At 40.1% G+C, this 21,319-nt stretch overlaps 1 protein-coding gene across 1 annotated transcript in view; it reads right to left on the reverse strand.

Annotated features, from left to right (window-relative positions):
* Pkhd1 (PKHD1 ciliary IPT domain containing fibrocystin/polyductin) overlaps positions 1–21,319 on the reverse strand; it is a 474,396-nt gene that overhangs the window by 319,516 nt on the left and 133,561 nt on the right. The window contains 1 exon segment of the mRNA XM_051152952.1: positions 7,885–8,041. Within this exon segment, the coding sequence (XP_051008909.1) occupies positions 7,885–8,041 (157 nt within the window).

Genomic DNA, 21,319 nt, shown 5'->3' on the forward strand with positions numbered 1-21,319 from the left:
ACTTCAGTGTACATCCTGAAGATAACAGGAGCAAAAGCAATCCAAGGTCTTTATTATCCAGCTAATTCTTTCAGTAATCCAGTTTGCTTTATATAGAGAAGCAGCTGCTATCTGTAAATAAAATTTTAACTTCGGTCCGATTCTCAGCCATCTCTTCTGTTATCTCTGTTAGTCCAAAAGAAACAACTAATGTTAATTGAGTTCGTATTCTGGACCAGGCTCTGTCAAAAACTAATGGCTTTAAAAATATTTCCTCGTTTAACTCAAAACATCCCTTATGGCCTCGGGAGTGCATAGTAACACTGCCTCACTCCAGTCACAAATGCTTGCTCTTGCTGTGACTTCTGAAGTCACTATAATCGGGCACTGCCCCAGGAACAGGGATCCTAAGGCTTATAGAGGCTCTTAGTTTAACCAAGGTCACATAGATGGTGGATGGTGAGGCCTGCATCTAACTCAGTTCCTTCTAGCTCGAAAGCCTGCCAAGCATTTAACTGTCGTGGTATACACCAGTAGACCAAGAAATAGAAAATCACATTAAGGGCAAGCAGTGTATTACTAGCCATCAATGGAAATCAGAAGCAAGCTTCTGATAAAAGCACTTTAAGGAAATAGCATCATGAGAAATAAGAAACTACAAAATGTCATCTCTTATATTGTATGGATTTACAGAATAAGATAGAATGTTTTCACTGCCTGTGTACATATATACGTACACGCATATTTATATACACATAATACATACTGGATACTCAAACAGATTAACATATCCACTAACTCATATTTGTCATAGGTTTCTGTATGTGTGTGTGAGAGAAAGACATAAAGGCTCTTACATCATGAGGACAGTCTATCCTTCCCTAATTAACTCTTAGTTAATTATTGTCTCTCAGCCACTTAACATCAAGTTGCTTGACCACCAGATGAGAAAGAGATTCATTGCCTCATTCGGGAAATATGAATGTTTCCTCAACTGCAGAGGAGCCTTGCCTAGGACCCACAATGCTCTGAAAGAGAGCAACTTTCCTTCTTTGTTTTTATTGCTCCTCATAATTACTTGGAATAAAAATGATAAGTTTTAATTCAGAAATGCCTATAGCTATGGAGCATCTTAACATAAAAGAACAAAAAGTATAATTAATGAAATGAAGGCAATATGCCTATTTCCACCTCCATCTCATTAGTAATAACTGATTAATTCTCTTTTGTGTTTAACAGTATCCCTAATAACTAAAAACAAAAAATGTGGGGGTTGGGCACATGCTCAGCCAAGGAAGGACTCAGGGTTCCATCTCCAGCACTTCAATGGGACGCATGCCTATAATCCCAGAAAGAGGAGCACGAGGCAGAAGGAAAAGAAAGTCAAAGCCCTCTTCAGCTATAGGAATTTAGAACCCAGCTTTGGCTAAGAACTGCCTCAAAAGTATAAAAATCGGAGATGGAGGGCTGGGGAGAAGTAGCAATGGCTAATAAATGAAAGTTTGCATATTTTTCAAATTAGAATTAAAATAACACGGAAGAGGGACAGCAAAATAGCTCAGCAGGTAAAAGTATTTGCACTCCAAAATAAAATAAAGCAAAAGTAGACATATCCGAATCTCTTATCTTGATCACAAAAATCTGGCTTATTTCAATACAAGTTAAGAATAATTAAAAGAAGGGGTATGGGGTAATAGTTCAGTTGGTCAAGTACTTGCTACACAAGCAGGAGTTCAGATGCCAGCACCCCACAGAGAAATCTAAGTGTGGCAGGGTACATCTGTCACCCCAACACTGGGAAGGCAAAGACAAGAATCCAGGCAGGCATGGGCCAGCCAGTTTAGCCAAATAAGTGAGATCTGGATTCAGCTAAACACTCACAGAGTTAATGTAGAGAGTGATTAAAAAACAAAGCTGGCCTGGACACCCTGCCTCTGGGCACAGTATGTATACATGTATATACCATAGTACTTCAGATTTTGCTCCCTAAAGTCTTTTGATGGACTGTTCAGGGTTTGACATTTTTCCTATGTTATCCCAGCCTACAGATGGAATAAAAATACATAAATAAATAAATTTTTACTCAGCTCTTTTTCTGATTCTATGCTAGTTTATGAAAAATTAAAGGCATAAAGGCATTCAGAGACTTAGTAACTCTTGGTGATATTTTCATATATACTATGGATCAAAATTGAGTTATAAAATATAAACTATGTATTGAGGACTGGAGTTCTTCACCGCTAAGGATTGTCCTCTGCATATTTTAGAAGCAGAAAAATAATATAGTAAAGGAGTTTATGCTATTGTGAACCCATAATTATATATGTGTACACATTTGTGAGTGTGTCTATATATGTGTGTATATGCAAACATATGTTTAATACATACATGTATGCATGCATGGAAACAAGGAGACTAAAAATAAATTAACTGGGAAAGATAATATTCAAGAAACCAGGAATTATTTTAATACATGCAATTGATTTACCCAGAAGTGTATACCATTTGCTTGCCCACTCATGCAACAATCACCTCAGAGCTTCTGAGCCCCCATCTTTTGTCCCACACTGCTCTAAATCCTGACTAAAAAACAACAAAAAAGTTAGTGAATTTCTTTGCTTGGGGATTATTCTGTGAGAACAAACATACTTCGTACCAACAATAAAATTTCAAATATGGCACGTGATAATGAAACTATGAATAAAGAAAACCAAAACAACATAGAGAATAACCAAAGGGCTCATTGCAATTTGGGGAAAGATGCCCTGTAAGGCCTTTGTGATACACTAATAGTTTCTCACAGAGCATACGAGCACGAAGCGCCAGCTACATGAATCCCGAGCACAATGTTCCAGGCAAAGGGCATTAAGGGTGAAGGTCTAAGAACAGGTGTATTCACAGAATGCTTATTTGGAGTGAGCAAAGGTGATATGATCAAAGAAGAAGCTGGGGATCTGAACATGCTGGGACTTGTTGCTGGACTCCAGATGGAACACTAGGAGTGGTATGGAAGAATGAGGGGATGGAAGGACCCAGAGGGTTCAGGAGCTCCACAAAGAGGCCATCAAGGCCAGCAGATATGGAACAGGGTGGGGGAGCTGCCCAAACTGCTGCACCAACCAAGGACAATGCATGCAGCGAGCCTAGACCCCCTGTTTAGATCGAGCCAATGGATAGCTCATTATCCACAGGGAATGCCTCTGACATGAAATCTGGTGGCCCCGATTTCATCACTTCCTCTTGGTGAGGAGGACTAGTGAGCACACAGAGGAAGGGATGAGACCTGATAGGCTGTGGCCATATGGTGGGGGAGGAAGTTCCCTTCTTTCAGAGATCTAGGGGAGGGGAATAGGGCAGAAGAGGGAGGGAAAGAGGGCAAGAATAGGAAGATACAAGGGAGGGGATAACAATCTGGATATAATCTGAATAAATTAAAATTTAAAAATGGTAAAGACTTTGAGTTTTACCCTTGGTGAGACATGAAGTCATTATAGGCTTTTGAAGATAGAAGCAACAATAGAACGTGACAAATGCTCAGAAGGCACAGCTAACACTGGGAGAGTTAACCTTAGCATACTGCACAGAAGTCAAACTGCAATGGTTTCTGTACAAGAAATCTTATTATTCATCCAAATGGCTTATTTCAAAAGCAGGCTTCCTTCTACATAGAGTGGGGAGGGGCTCGTGAGACCCTACCCCTAGCTCAGGAGCCATAGAATGATACTGGCTGCTATGGCAGGGACTGTCAGCTTTCTTTAGGGTCATATCCCCAGGTAGGTCACCCGTGCTCTAATGGCTGGTCCCATGCCCATGGACACATGAGCTGTCTACTTAAACTCAAAGGCTTATTAGAACAGGACCCTGGGAGGAGTTGTGGTTTGGGTAGTATATCTAGAAGTTAGAGCAAGGAGTTGAATGATCAAAATGCATTGCATGAATATGTGAAATTCTCAAAGAAGGAATAAAATATTATAATTTTTAAAGTTGTAAGACCAATACTACTACAACACCTCCAGAGTCACCAAGGTCCCAAATTCCTTTCATGTTCCTTCTTCCACATCCTTACCAAATCACCTAACGATGGTTAAATGGCTGAGTTAGCTGTCAACTTCCCATATAGCCCACATAATTTTCCTCTTGGATCTCACTGGCCAGGTGCTAGCACAAGACTATGCCCAGACAAAAAGGAAGCCAGGATACACAGCATTTCAGCTCTCTTGCGATTGCAAATGAAATTATAATTCTGCTAATAAAAAACAACAACAACAACAAAAAAAAAAAAAAACTAGAAGCACTGGGGACAACTTAGAGGCAATTTGTAGTAATTTAGGCCAAAAATTACAGTGATCAAGGCTAAAACAGTACAGCTCTAAGTGTAGATGTATGAAAAAACCGAGCGAAGCTTGAGATAGCAGAAATCACCTGTGGATAGGGTACAATGTGCGAAACAGTGATGTCCGTCATTAGGCTGGCCACTAGAAACATGTACCTCAGTATGTGAGGTGGGGAAGTTCCTCTAACTTTGATCACCCATGTGATCAAAACACAGGTCTGAAATAAATGGCATTGTAGAGAAATTTTAACTCAGCAACATAGCTGCTCTTGTCACATCCAAAGACCTTCTAGGTCTGTGTGATGTGGCTACAATGCAGACCATGCTCTTAGTACCCACATTTAATCCCTAACACTGAAAGTAAAGGTTAGTGTGTGGAAGGAAGTGCCCACATTTGGAAGTGATGTCTAATTGAGAGGCAGACAAAGTAACTAATCAGAGAAATATTTGACAGAATAGACTATGTCCAAGTCTCATGAGAAAAGAGAGGGAAAAGAGATGACTTTAAGAAAGAACAGTGCAGAAAGACAGAAAGGGGAGGCAGCTTTTCTGGGACAATTTTACAGAGACACATGGTAGAAAGAACAAGCTAGACACAAGTGAAAGCAGATGAGGCCAGATAAGGAGCCAGAAAATTAGAACAGACTGCTAGAGTTAGTCTGAGGCCAAGCAAGCAATTCAGTCAGAAGCTGAGAGAAGCCAGTTTGAATCAGTCAGCTTGCAGAGGAGTTTGACCTAGAACAACTGAGTTGAACCAGACAGCCAGAGTTCAGAAAGAACAAGAAAGGGCAATCTAATCCACTAGTAAGTCTCAGTGGCTGAAACATTCTAGGCCTAGATTAGATTGTATGCAGGCTAGAAGCTTCCAGGGCTAGGCCTAGGTTAGCAGAAAGAGGCAGTAAGCCTCTAAGACAGCAACTGAATCAGGTGAGTAAAAGTTACATTTACACAGCATAATACTCTTTATGCATGTATGAGAATATGTGGACATGTTCAGATGAACGTAGGTACATGTAGAAGTCAACTGTGGCTATTATTCCTAGAAATGCTCTGTGCCTTCCTTGAGATAGGGTGCCTCATGCACTGGAGCACATGAGTTAGGGGAGATTGGCTGACCAGGGAGCCCCAGGAATCTGCCTGTGTATGTCTCCCTGGCATTGGGGTTACAAGTGCATGTCATCACACCAGGCATTTTCATGTAAGTTCTGAAAATGGAACTTGGGTTCTTACATTTTGCTAACAAGCATTTCACTGACCTGCACTATTATCACACCTCAAAAATGGCTTGCTGTGAATCCTCTCCAAACTCAGCTCTAATCACATATCCTGACCAGCCCAATTACTCACTTGGCAATATACATTGCTGCCCCTACCTATCAGCTTTAGAAAGAGAAACGTTAGTCTGTCACATTTATTCCCCTACTTATTTTCTCCTTGATAACACTGCTTGTCACTGACATTAAGTATTAATGGCTTTCTTCGCTTCTTGTATCACAGAGAATTCTCAGGCCAGTTAATGAGCATTCATAAATTATCTGTTGAACAAACCTTGATCTGTGTCTTTTCATTGTTCTCATTATTTCTAGATGCACAACTCATGTCTCTATGATAAAAATCTCAGTTTCTCTGGAGGCAACTCTCCTCCCCACCAAGAACTCATGCACACTCCTGCATGCGACACCCAATACCTACTCCTTATTCTTCCCTTCTCTTCCCTACAACGAGAGTCTGCCCTTCTAAATATAGCTCATTGATTCTACACAACACTGAAAGACTGTCTAATATAAGAAGACTGTGGGGAACCAAGAGTGGAGATAAAGTGTGTGGGTCATTTGCATCTGGGAATCTGTAGGGGGAGGCTGTACACTTGCTGCCTGCGATCCTTCCTCCTACCCTTCGATGCCTACCTGATGTCTCTTCTTTCGTATATTGTTCTTTCAACACAATTTCTCAATTAAACATTACCAGAAAACAAGGGTATATTCAGAACTTAGGCTTAGAAATCCAGGACTTTACATCAGAAAGCTACTCCAAAATGGTAGTATCCACAAAAGGCCAAGGCCCTTGAGCAGCTGCAGCATATCCCATCCTCCAGCAGAATTTGGGTTCTAAGTTTAAAGCTTAGCAGGCAAGCTTTGAGGTGCAATTATAAGTCCCTAGTTTTGCTTTGTCATTGCTAGTCTTCAGGATATTCACAGTGACTGTCAGAATGGCATTCCCTATAGCCACTAAGCCACATACTTACACACACACACACACACACACACACACACACACACATCCCATAGCCACTAAAACACATATATACGCCTACATACTCCCCACACCCACTAAGTCACATACATACACACATACATTTATACATACATACATACTCCCCTACATACATACATATATACATACATACATTTATACACACATGCATACTCCCCAGAGCCACTAAGCCACATATATTCATACCTCCCAAAGTTACTGAACTGTATACATGCATGCATACATACTACATTCATACATATATACATACATAGAGAAAGTAAAAAGACAGGGCAAAAAACTAATGTGGCAGGCATTCTCCCACTCTTAAAGGGCACTAATTAACGGACTTGACAGAAAACTTCTCTCCTGGCACCAAAGAAATATAAAAATAGCTTCCAGAATACAGAATGTCACAATAATTGATAAGAAAAAAAATACTTGATTGAGTCTTTATAAAACAGATAACAAAAGTGCTTTAGCTAACCCTCGTCCAAATGTTTGGTTACATCAGTATATTCTTACTCTAACAAGAATGCATACATGTACTGGTGTTCCAAGCATTTTTAGTACATACTGGTGTTTTAGCATCAGGTTTTATAGGCATCTACAACTCAGCATGTCTCACACACAGTCTTCATTTGACAATGAGAAAAGGCACTTTAGTGACCACTTTTAATATCAACCCCCTGAAGTAGGCAGTGTGTCTGATGATCATTTAACAGATATGGAAATAAATATACAAAGAGGTGAAATGACTGGCCTAACCACATGGTAGATGAGTCGAAATTTGAATTCTCAGGCTTCTCCAACTTCCTACACCCTAGAGCTATGTGGATGGTTTTGCACTAAGGAAGCCTATTTATATGACTTTCCATGGGACCCAGAAGTCAAAACCACAACGGGGCAAAAGCAGGAAGACATTGCTTTCTTGGCAGAGGATTTCAAAGGCAGCAGCATTAACCAATTTCAAGGCATTTGCTATATTGTGGGGGCTGCCCTGGCTAAGCGGGACTACAAAGAGCTTGGGCCAGGCAGCCACTCCTGAAAAACACTGTTAACTTTCTTGGTTTTTTTTAAAGAAATTAAAATAATTAAGCTCTGAGTTTTAAAAGAGCTGAAAAGAATAGCCTTTTACTTTGAAGCTCTCTATTTCTTCCTTTTCATTAAAAAAAAAAAAAAAAAAAGTCTCAATTTGGCTTCAAAATAAATTGTCAATCAAATGTTGAAACTTCTTCAAGACCTGACCCTCCCTCCCACAACCTATGAAGGACAGGACAACAGAGGTCGGTGTTACTTGCTGTTCAAACTCCACAGACCTCGAATATGCAGTGAGTTCAGGAAGCTGGTGTTCACATCTAGCAGGAGCAGCTGACCGGTCTCCACTGTGACATTGTCGCCATCGTGTGGCACTCTTTGAGGAAACCAACTGTGAGGCCTGGACCACCTTCGGCAGAATTGGAAGGACAAGTTGCCCTGGAAAAGAGAGGATTTTTCTTGATTCTTAAACTGGATAGCATGGAGAACAATGGAAAAGGTTAAATGCTACAGTGACAAAAATAATAAGTTACCCTCTTCTCTTTGGACAACCAACCCAAATAGAAGAAAAGTATGAGAGAAGGGTAAGCTATGTCTCTCTGTTCAGCTCCTAGAATTTGTCCTTTTCTCCTCAGTACAGGTTCTCTTGAACCTAACAGGACAGAATTGATTCCATATCTTATTTTTACAGACAGGTATTGAATCTTGGACACACACACACACACACACACACAGACACACACACACACACACACACACACACACACACACACACACACACACACACACACTATGAATAGCCTGGACGAGATTTTGCATTATGTAATTGATAGCAGTTTTCACTGGCCTTGCCACCATGAGTCCCTGTTTTATAGGAACACTTCTCTTCCAGAGTGCTCAGATATACCCTCCTATGTGGCCCTCTTTTGCCATTATTGTTTCCTCTCCTCTCTGCTTAGTGCTTGGTGTTAAACAAACCTGACTTAAACCATGAGAGGAAGACTGACTTTAGACAAGTGAATAAGAGATCAGTAGTTAAGGGGAGGTTTAAGGGCAGGGCTAAGGAGAATCATCCCTTGTCCACTCAGTCTTCAGGTCTCATCCCAGAACTTTCAGCCTTCTTGTTCATCTGTGGCCACATGCTTGGGGAAAAAAAAGGCATAAAAGTCACAGTGGCATTCAGCACATGACTATGTAGTTAGCACATGCCTTATGTAGTTCTCGAGTGACTGACATTTAAAGCTTAGAACAGAAAAGGTGATTTTTTTTTTCCAGGAAGAGAATCGGCAGGTGTGTGCCTCTGTACAGTTACTGTCATACCAAGACTCCACCCCAATGGAAAGTCTGAGCTCTGTCCACATATGCACAGAAGAAGTCCTCTCATGGATGGTTAGAGGCAGATGAGAAACGATCGTTAAGAAAGGAAGTGCATATTCATAATGCTAATAATTACACCTATATAGAGAATTGTGCCCTGGAGTGTTTCTGAGAGATAATTCAGGAGTGTGTTTCTAGAAGAGGTAGTATACTTTCCAAAGAAGGATACTGATCCCCCAGGGTCAACAGTTCCAAGATGTAGCCCTAACCTAATCGCCATCAGGCTGTGGGGCTGGATAAAGCATGGCCTTTCATTTTCTATATCTACAAAAGAGAAATAAAAGTTGAAGGGTTTCCACAGTTTAAAAATGTAAATATATAAGGTGTGGGTTTTTTTTGTTTTTTGGGTTTTTTTTGGTTTTTTTTTTTTTATTTTTTATTATTAATTTATGCTTGTTACATCTCAATGGCTATCCCATCCCTTGTGCCCTCCCATTCTTGCCTCCCTCCCATTTTCCCCTTATTCCCCTCCCCTATGACTGTTCCTGAGGGGGATTACCTCCTCCTGTATATGCTCATAGGGTATCAAGTCTCTTCTTGGTAACCTGCTGTCCTTCCTCTGAGTGCCACCCGGTCTCCCCCTCCAGGGGACATGGTCAAATGTGAGGCACCAGAGTACGTGAGAAAGTCATATCCCACTCTCCACTCAAGTGTAGAGACTGTTCTGACCATTGACTAGATCTGGGATATAAGGTGTATTATAAATGGAGTGTGGATGAGACAGTTGGAAGCCCGAAGAGCTGGATTGCTATGATCTGTCCATAGTCTGGATGGAAGACTGGAAGCTAACTTGTCCCCTCCAGTTGAATAATTTTATAGTAGTTGGGTTTGAACCTAAAGCCTTCTATCTGCTGGGAAAGTGTTCATTGAGCTGTAGCTACAGCCTTGTCTGTACATTTTATTTTGAAACAGAGTCTTACCAAGTTACCCAGGCTGGCTTTGAACTTACAATTTTTCCAACCCTCTCTCCTAAAAAAGGCTGGGACTCCAAGCCCGCACCATCCTTTATTTCATTCATGTCAATACAGAAAGAAGGAAGGAAGGCAAGCAGGAGGAAAGTGGGGGTGGGGGGATTAAAGTGGTAAAAAGCTGTCAAGACTGAGACAGCTGTATCATAGCTACAAAGCTGGGTGGACTGGGTCATCCACACTGTCATCCAGTCCTCACTAGAAGAACTGGAAAGGCTTGGGTTTCTGTACCAAAGACAGAACAATTGGGACAAACTCCTTTCCTTTGACTGTACAGATGATGTTTCAGTGTTTCTCAGCTCAGCACTTAGTAAAATGCAGATAGCCCCCGCCCAGTGCCACCACAAGCTAGCGAAGCAAAAGTTCAGGAGGCAGAGTAGAGCCCTGTCACTGAGGTCATCTCAGAGGACAGTCTGCCTTCAAGTCTGTAGGGCCAATCAAGACAAGATCCAGAATGGAAAAATACAGATTTCAAAAAAAAAAAAAAATCCACCTTTCTTCCTAAACAACACTCAGGCTCCAGATCTGTGGTCTGGGTCACCTGATAGAATTAAGATAGGCAGGTGGTGTGGGTGGACTCAAAGGCATATAAACACTTGAGCGACACAAAGCTTACATATTAGTCTGCTGAATAGATCCACAGCCCGACCACAGAACTAGAAAGGAAGTGAAAGCTCGTGACACTCAGTTTAAAAAATATCTGGATCAACCAGACATTAATTAGGTACTTAAGGGCATCAAAGGAAAACAATTCCATGGTGTCTTCCATCGATTAGAGAACATTTTTAAATTGCTACAATTAGCTCTGATATCTGTTATCCAGCTTGGAGTGAGCCTGGCCCAGAAGCCTTTCTGAAACTGTCCCAGCCAGTCCTAGGCCAGAGGATGAGAAGATCAAGTGTCATCATTTCCATTTTGAGACTGAGGACAGAGAGATGCTAATGCATTCAACCACATGAAGCCAATTCCCACCTGAGGTCTTTCACTCCTATGTTTTCTCCTGGGATGAGCTTCCTAAAATATTGCATGGCTCACCACATTATGATATCCATGTCTTTGCTCAAGTCTAGCCTCTTTCCCTGTATGTTTCAAAATTTAACTTTAGTCATTCCTTCTCCTTATTATTCTGCCAAGACATCATAGTACATACACAAGAACATACATATACCACACACACACACACACACACACACACACACACACACACACACACAATCTTCCTAAAAAATTTATGAACAAACGGGTGTTCAAACCTAAATTATCAAAAATGCTGCACCTTCTCAACCCACTGGATCTGAACAAAAAGACTGCATTCTCTCAAACCATTGGGTTTGGTCTGTACTCTTTCACATTCCTTTTCCTGTTGTCTAGCTTTGTGCCAGCAAAGGAGAATTGGATCCTCCTTTCTCACTATGATATCTTGCTCCAATTTTCTTTCCCTTTAAGTTTATATCAAATGAACATCAGTGTTAATTCTTCAAAGGCTCAAGTGGCTTGGAGGCTTAATTTCTATTTAGCATAGTAAAAGCATAGTGAACATTCATATTGACAATTCATGATTTTGTATAAAATGAGAACCAAGTATTCAAAGGTCAAAAATGTGAATGTAGCCTTAACTATTTAACAGGGTACCTGGAGAAGAAGACCAATATATGCCCATGATGGCAAACTTTCTTTTTTTTTAATTTTTTATTATTAATTTATTCTTGTTACATCTCAATGGCTATCCCATCCCTTGTGTCCTCCCATTCTTCCCTCCCTCCCATTTTCCCCTTATTCCCCTCCCCTATGACTGTTCCTGCGGGGGATTACGTCCTCCTGTATATGCTCATAGGGTATCAAGTCTCTTCTCGGCAAACTTTCAATGTCACCCATCCTGGCAACCCTGCTGCCATAAGAATTGTAGTTCTCCATTTTTACAATAAACAGTGTTGGTAGGATTGCTCTAAATACAATGCTCTCGGGGTAATGGCCCATGGACAACTGGAGATGGCTCCTCTTTTAATATATTCACCCTCTAACCCACCACTCCTTGAGCCAATAAGAAAACACTGCTGACAGCATTAACACAAGGGTCTTTGTCAATACACATGAAACTGTTCTGTTGATATGGGTAGGGATGCCTCTGGTTCAGATGATGCCCACTGTCATGTATTGAACTCATAGGTCAATGGAGGCTTCACTGTCACCTAACAGAAACTAGTTCTTTCCTCTACGGCTTCCAAGATGCTCAGATTTCAACTTTAGTTTTCTTCTTGGAGATAGATAAGTCAGTCACTTCTATTCTGCGGATGAACTGAATCATTTCCTTACAAGCACAAGGTAGAGAAAAAAATTGTACTGAACACAGCATGCCTTCACATCTTTATCCAGTGCCCAATAAACAACAAGAATAACCTAAACAAGTAGATAAAAGTAAAAGCCAAAAAGTTTCATGCCTCAGCTAGGAAGCTTACACAATTTGTTTTTTTCTTACTGCATGTCAGCACTTGTGTGAACTTCAGGGAATGTGCAGCGTCTGCAAATCTTCCTTGTCACCTTAAATGGACTCGCACCTCCAAGAGAGCTATCTTAAACGGAGTCATTGATCAGCAAGATGGAGCATGAGGTGAAGGAAGGGGCCTATTTGAGTGCATGAACTGAGCTAGTATGATGGCAGAGATGGAGCAAGGGACTCTCTGAGGTCACAGCTGACCCACCAAGATAAGGGAGACATATTCTGATTCCTCACCAGAAGGCCTTCTTGCACAGCATGCAAGTCATGGAAACAAAAAATACAAGTCCCTATGGCCAATAATTTTCTCTACCCTTCACACTCCCTTAGTCTCTCCAAAACCCCTATCACTATATAGTACCCTGTGCATGTATTCCTAGTCTAGCCTGGCCTTACCAAACTATGAAGAAGGTTCATGAGAGCTTTTTAGCTTTTGTTAAATTCCCTAGCACCCATGATGCCTAGCACACCAAAAAACAGGTTTAATAGAAATGAATGGCCAATTCTTCTTTGGGTTTGTAATAATCACTCTGCAATTTAAAATATCTTAATAATCACAATAATTTGAGTAGATGTAAAGTTTAAGTTCTATCTAGGGTTTCTTTACAAAGAGATCTTTTTAATTGTTATAAAACTAAATGTATTTGCCTTTTCATCTGATATATCATTTATCATTCAACACAGAAGTCATTCTTTGATGATGGCATAAATAGGACTCATAGATTCTTAATTAGTGGGTTGTATATCATACATGTTTTCTAATTAACTTAGCATTTGTATTATGTAATACTTTCCATTTTTCATTGTTTTTCTTCCTAAATAAAGTACTCTCTATGCCACTTATTAAATAATACTTACGGCCTTCTTGCCATTTGACTATGCCAACAGCTGTATTATATTGTTAAGTGATATTAAAACTGCTGGCCAACTAAAATTCAAAACATTTGTGTGAGTTCATGGGAAAACAACTCCCCCAAAATTGTGACCTCCTTCCTGTTTTACAGGTGCTTATAATATCATGGAGAAAGAAACAAATGTCAAAGTAACTAAAGTGTGACTAGCTCAATATTTAAAACACCGACAAGGATGCAAGGGGCTCAAAGGGATAGGGAGAGGTGGCCTTACAGGTGAAATTCAGTAAATGAATTGCCTCTTCTTTTTTTTTTTTAAAGCATGGCCTGCAAATAAATTAGCACAGTCTAAGTTCAAGTGACTATGAAACAAAAAGTGTTCACTGTAGAACAGCCAACTATCAGCACACTCCAGGATTACCAGTGGAGCCATGACCTGGAATCCATCAACTCTTTGGAGAACAAAATGAAAATTACATTGGTCTGGCATAGTTTATTCTTCCTGGAGTCCTTCTGGGCCTTTTCTCTTTCATTACTTGCTATTTCTCAATCCCCCATGACCAGAAAAAGGTATAAGAAAGTCCTTTGACATATCCAGTACTTCACCTACTCAGAAAAATGCCAATAGCATCTCTCAGCAGAGACTCATGCCTATGTTCAATCCAGTCTGTCTCTTCTCTGGGAAACTGGGCAGTGTTTTTGCCTCCCATTTTGTTTGTACAAACCTCCTGCCTTCCTGATTTCTCAACGATTGCTGCTACCAGTTCATCACTTGACTAACACATCTGGGACGATTCCAGTCTACGAGCAAAGTGAGTTCATAGTGCCTCATCTCCTCCTGCACTTGAATCTTCATAGCTATTGTAATAATGCCTCTTTTGAACTCTATGTCTGAAGATCATTTCACTTGCTGATAACTGAATGTCTTTAATGTCCCAGGCATGGCACTGTGTTTTACTCTCAGGGTCATTAATTTTTCCAAACAACAAAATACAGAGGAGCATTACCTATTCTCCCCTTTGCTGTTCAATCTTTAAAAAGAAAATAACAATAATAGGGCTAAGATTTACTGAGCTCACTCAGCAGGTGTTACCTTGCTTAATAATCATAAGTTCCCTTTAGGTTTCTTGTCTACCACTCCAGAGTGATAGATCCCTACCTCCAACACAAATGTATTGAGCACACATTACACCTCGGGCTCTGGTCTCGGCACAAAGCACAGCAACCCCCTGATGGCATGAAGCTCACTTTCAAGCAAGATCACGGATAAATATATAAAATAAATAGTTTGCCCTGAAAGAAAAAAAAAAAAAAAAAAAAAAAAAAACAGAATAAAGTGGATCAAAAATGTCAGGGTGGTGGCAGGGACTATTGACAGTGAGTGACTGGCTACACATAGCTCTGAAAGAGATTGAAGCAGAAACACTGAGTGAGAGCCAGAGGCTAGCGGAGTGGGAAGTGACCCTAAAGAATAGGCTTGCCTAGAGTGCAGCAAGGACTGGCAGGGTGTCAGGACCTGGGGGGAGGGGCCAGGGGAGGGGCCGGGGGAAGGGCGGGGGCAGGGGCGGGATGCAGCACTTGCACTTGCTGCTGCAGAGCTGTTCCTGCTGGTGCAATGAGAAACACTGAGGAAAGACCTAGGGGGCATCAATTTTTTGTATGACTAGAAGAATTACATGAAATATTCAGTAGAACATAATTTTGTACAAACTACACTCTAAAGTCCAAATTGTAGCCTATTCTGTTTGATATTAGTGTATGGAACTAGTGATTCACTTATGTGTCATTTATGACTCTTCCCAGGTCACAATAGGGACAATATGATTCACAAATACTAAAATATTTGTCATGTAAATCTTCTAGGCTTGGTGGGTTACTGGTGTACTGTAGCTCATACTGTTGGAATGGTACTTATAATGAGCTAATTCTAGCATATGAATACTCCAACAGTATTGAAGTACAATCAAAACAGAAGTTTGTGTAGTAAAATGTAACTAACTGTAACTCAGATAATAAAGAATATGAGGATTAGAATAAAAATAGCAAAGAACATACACTCAAAAACTAGAAATTAAAAAAATTTAAAAACTAGAAATTAATTTAATTCTTATTTTCTAATAAGTATGTGATAGGCCAAGTGTCGAGAAGTCACATAAAGGTAAGTGGAAACATGAAGAGGTATGTGTACGTATGACTGTATGCGTGTGTGTATGTTTGTGTTCTCATACACAGAATCAAATCTGAAGATTGACAGATACATGCTAGCCTTTTTCACAGAGCTGACACACTGCCATTTAACCAGCGAGTATGCAGCACATGTTTCTGCTTGCAGTCACTAGTAAGAGACAAGGTTAACATTTTAAGTGATGGACTACAACATGTTATTTCCCCATGCAATAGACCCGTGACTGCACTGCCTTCGAAAACACTTAATTTCAGTGATTGAATACACAGGAGCACACTTTCCCTGCTAGGAGCCTTTGACAGCTCCTCAGTTCCATACACCAGGGGAAGCATTTTTTTTTCTTCCTTTTCATTTTTGTGTCCCCTTTGTACCTGAAGGGAAGCAAATGAATGTGTCATGGCAGAGAGAAGAAGGAAGAAGCCCAAAGAATGAAATCCAGTTTATAAGCATCAGTGTCTCTTTTACCACAAAAGTATTCACTGTCATCCACTCTAATTGCTTCCAATGTTTGGGCTACCATTTTTATACAATAGAAATAATGATCTCCTTGAGGGCAAAAGGAAAAAATTCAGAAATAAACAAAAGTTGATTACAGATGCCCCCTAGGCTAAAAGAATGGCTTCAGTGAACAATAATTTAGGAGAATGGGCAAGGCTCTGATTAACACAGATCGAGGCCCCTGTGGTGGTTACTCCTCTTTTCCTCTTCTCACTTCTTTGGAGGAATTTTGTCCATAGCTCACAGAGGGCAAAAAAAAAAAAAAAAAAAAAAAACTGATAAGGCATATGTCTGTGTCTAAAGACACTGTCAAGCAAGTCCTTACATGTTGATAAGAAGCAGACATAGCTAGGTCTTTTGCTATGTCCCAGTTTTGGGAAATACTGATCCCAAAGCTAAGTATACATTCAAGATTTCAGAAGACTTCTTGGGGTGAATTCCTTGAACTCCATCCCCGTCCTGAGTCTCTTAAAGGAAAGTAGAACCAGTTGAGTCTCAGCAAAGTCTCCAGGAACAAAAAACATCCCAGACTAGGTCCATTCCTTGAACACATTGAAATGTGTGGAAACAAGAAAATATTGGCAGATGCCAGCAATGCCAGCAGGAGAAAGATGGTTCCATAAAGACTACTGAGTCTAGTGATTTCCTCAAACTCAAACATACCACCTATGTTTGCAGAAATTCAACATGCCCCAAGACCCACCCACCCCTACACACCTCCACATGCACCCACAAACACTCAAAGCACTATCTAGACCTTAGCCATTGGAGCAAATGTAAAAGTAAGACGGCATTGAGGAGCTGGGGACAATGGCTTAATTGGTAAAGTGCTTGCTGTATAAGCATGAGCACCTGAATTTGGTCCCTAGAATCAACACAAAAATCTAGGTAGGCATGGTCTCTTGCAGTATAATTCCACTGCTGTGAATGCAGAGCCACAAGTAGCCCAGGGGTTTATTGGCCAGCCAGTAATTGTATTGGCAAGCTCTAGGTTTTCAGAGGCAGACTCTAACTCAAAAGGTAAAGTGGAGAGCAAAAGAGAAAGGCACATAGACATCACACACACACACACACACACACACACACACACACACACACACACACACACTTGTAATTACATTGACATTCCATTTCATCCCAAGCAGAAGAGCCTTCATCAAGAACGCAAACAATACCAACAGACAGTGGCGAGGATACTGGGAAAGAAGAGCCTTTGTATAATACTGGCAGGAATGCTAATGCATGAAGCAATTACAGAAATCAATATGGAGGGCTCCTCTAAAAACTAGAAACAGAATTACTATATATATACAAACTAGAAAATAATTTTTAAATAGTATAATGGATTTGATCTAATCAGGTTAAGTCCTTAAGAGTGATTTTTTCCCACAGGCCATAAAAGGGTATAGTGTCATGTGGCTAGATAGGGTCATGTGCCTGGGACCCAAGAGCAGTCTTTAGGATCTATGCATAGTCCTTAGCCAAAACTCAACAAGAAAATGAGGTCCTAACTCATACAGACTAAAATAACTAGCCTCAACAGACAGCCTACATAATCCTAGAAGATTGACTGAGTTCCAGGTGGAGATGTAGCTGGACAGTCACCCTGATTCCAGCCTTAGGAGATCTCAAGTAGTCAATCCAGAATTATGACCTATCAAAATAAGGTCCCCCTCAGTCACGGTCATAGGGGAAGGGAGTAAGGGGAAAATGGGAGGGAGGGAGGGAGGGAGGAATGGGAGGATACAAGGGATGGGATAACAATTTAGATGTAATATGAATAAATTAATAAAATATATTTTTTAAAAAGATGAGCTATTCAATACAAAAAAGACATAAAAAGTCAGTGTTGTTTGAAGTTTCTAAGAATATAGCCATTCTCTAAGCATCAACAGAAACCTACTATGCAGCCATGCTGGCCTCCTTTGGAGAACAATATTTAAACACACACACACACACACACACACACACACACACACACACACAAAGACATTTGCTTTTCTTTCTCCTCTCTAAAGGTTTTACTCAAAAGGGTCAGTAACAAGATCCTGCTGCAAGCCAGTTTGAAGCAGCCTGTTCTTAAGGCATAAATGACTCCACACTCACAAAGCATATAACTAAAACTTCTGGAGTAATGATACCAAGAAGTGTAAATTAAGACATGAAATAGACCTTTCATTTTCTCAGGAAGAGTAATGACCACTCAAGCTACATAATAAAGGCCACAAGGATTCCAGAATTGTCACAACTTCTCTCTAGCTGATGTCAAGAAAGGCAAAATCCCCCTGCTGTCAAGCACAGCCATAAAATTGTGCCCTGCAAGAACACCAGCATTTCTCAAAGCTCACGTGTGATATTATTTGTGAAACTACTTGAGCATAGGTGATATTAGTAGCACTACTGGTTAATGAGCAATGCTTGCTCAAGGCAGCAGAGGATTGAACTTGTGCTCCCTCACTTAAAAAATAAGCTGGACAAACTGTAGAGAATAAATGATCATGGGCTATTTACCCCAACTGATAAATTAACACAGCCCTAACTCAGGAAACATTGAGGCAAGGGCTAAAAGGTTATAAGAACCAGAAGCCTAAAACACATGATGCTAGAGAGTTTCCCTAGGAAATGACATGGAAAATGTATTCATGAAATCTCAACAATATGGTTGCCTGAATAAGATCGGTGTAGTGATATCAGTTGACATGCCAGAACGAAAAGGGGGAAATCTGCACAGTCCCACCCATAGATGAAGTGCTACAGGCAGTGAGTAGTGAGAGAGGGAGAGTCAGTTTCTTCCAGTGATGAGCTACCACATAGGTTGTCAAATCCCAAGAGAGCAACCCAGGACATATGTACATATGAGCAACAATAAATGGAGTCAATAGGTTGTACATGCATATGTGCATATCCACATGTGTATACATGTAATAATAATGATTAAAGAAGAGATCATTAATTTGGAAGTAAGAGGAGACACAGGAAGGGAGGAAAGAGAAAACTAAGAGTGCTACAGAAGCAGTGTTCATGTATGTTTCAAAAGAAATAAAATTTTACACTTCAATTTTAAAAAGGCAATTGGGAAAACCAAACCAAAAAAATCCCACTTTTTCTTCATAGGCCTTACATAATGTATAGGGAGGACAAAGGAAATATCAGTTAAGGCTAATTTGTCACTTGAAAGTAGCATTGTGGTTCATTAGGCATCATGTGGATGTTGTTGGGTTTCTGATAAGGCAGAAGGCACATGGTTTTTCCTGTCAATGCCAACTCCAAAATTACTAGTCTTATTTCAGAAATGAGGAAACCTAGGCAGCTGAGTTTTCCAACTGGGATAAAATCTCAAGTGCCTGCAATTTGAAGAGCTTGCCTGTCCCCTGGAGGGCGGGTGCCTTTCTAGTATATACCAGTCAAACCCTCAGCATCTTCTGTGAAATTCACCATGAACCAGCCATTGTGGTACCCATTTGGACAGTCATAAATGCATAATTGCATTTCTAAGCTCTTAGGGCCCACTTTCAAAGCCATTGTCCTCCTGGGTCCAAATGCATCTGCCACACATTGTCCCTTTTTCTGCCAAACCTTGTTGTTTAGTTCCAGATGCAATGAATCACTTACTGACTGGAGTGACATTAAAGGTAAACACCACAGTTAAAATGCAGAGATAATTAAATAACATCAACTACCAGTAACAGAAGTCCAGGCAAAGGAGGAAATAGACCCAGAGATTTCAGATAGAGAAGTCTGATGGAAACCCTCCACTCTCAGGTTCAAAACCGCACGCATTTGATGTGATGGAAAAATAATCTGCTTTTTATTTTTTAAAGTTTTCATATGCAAGTGATCCATGTGGAAAGAATCAGGAGGTGACATGATTTACATGTTCCAAGGACTGAAATATACCAAAATTCAATGGTCATATATGTAGTGCATCAAAATAATGCTCATAAAGTGAGTTTACGTGGATATTTCTAATTTATTGCTTTGGCTACAGATGAACAAGATGAACGTAATATGTATGTGCATTTTTCTCTTTGATAAATTCATCTTCAGAGAAAATCACATAGGAAAAAAAATCACTTCTAGAGCTCTTCCAAAAGCTCACAGTGCTCAATATAATTTCCAGCTACACTTTAATCATTTGCTTTACAGTCACCTGGAAGTCATTGTATGCAACTCACATAACATATACACATGGGCGTACAACACACACACAGTAAGTATATACAAACGCTTGAAACCCCTTTTTTTTTTTTTTTTGTACTATACATCTTTGAAAGTCAAAAACTCTGAACCCTCTGTCAACACTAAAAAAGTTCAAAAGCCAGAGACCCCACAAAACAAGCCTTAAAGCAGCTACCTAGGGACTGAAGGAGATCCCGGAGCTTGTTCGATAAACCGTATTAGAGTGCTATCAGAAGCCACAACACCTCACAGAAATAAGTACAAATTGCCTTTGCCCAGAATCCTCCCAACTTTAGGGAATTGCCCCTTTGCTGAAAATCAATTGTTCCACTTGTTGGTAATTAATTATTCATGTAACTCCATCTTGGCTGTAGAAAACAGAAACTTCTTTCTTTTTCCCCAACGAGAAGAAATAATGCTTTCCGTACCTTCCTGTATTACTGCAGGGCTTAATGATAGTTTAACTCCCTGTACCAATACCTCACTTTATAAATGTGAAACTTAAGTCACCACTACAAGGTTGCCCAACAAACTGAGTAGGGAGAGGTAGAGCAAGGGAAATAAAAATAAATAAATAAATGTTTTTAAGACATTTTTCTCGCTGGCATATACTTATGTCCCAACGATAAACCCTGCTTCAAAAGATTCCATGGCAAAACTGACAAGGATAAACCACCATGTTCCTCACTCCCCAATTCCAAATGATTGACACCCTTTGATATCTCCCCTCAAGATAAAGTTTCCCTCGTCTGGCCTCTAAAGAAACAATCCTTGGGTTTGGTTCAGAAAAACTTGATGGCAGGGAAGGAGGGACTATTTTGTTACATCATTAACCACATGCACCAAAAATAAACTTCCCTTTCTGTTCTCCTGCTTCCTGAGCATTTCTTTCTTTCTTTTTTTTTTTAAAGCTTAAATTTTTAATTTTATTTTTGTCAGTACAATACTTTGTCCTAAAGTTTACATTTGCAATTCATTGTTCTGGGTCTATTTTAAATCTAAAATAAAAGAACCACTTTTTAAAATATTTCATTCAACATATATAAAAATAAGTGAAAAGGAAAATCATACATATGAGAAAAGGACTCAAGATGAAAGTACAGATCTCTATAACCTGCAAGTGAAAAAAAGCAGAAAGTTCTGATGAAACTCAGCACAGAGAGG

This window comes from Acomys russatus, chromosome 11 (genome assembly GCF_903995435.1).
Source record: "Acomys russatus chromosome 11, mAcoRus1.1, whole genome shotgun sequence".
In the NCBI taxonomy this organism is placed as follows: domain Eukaryota; kingdom Metazoa; phylum Chordata; class Mammalia; order Rodentia; family Muridae; genus Acomys; species Acomys russatus.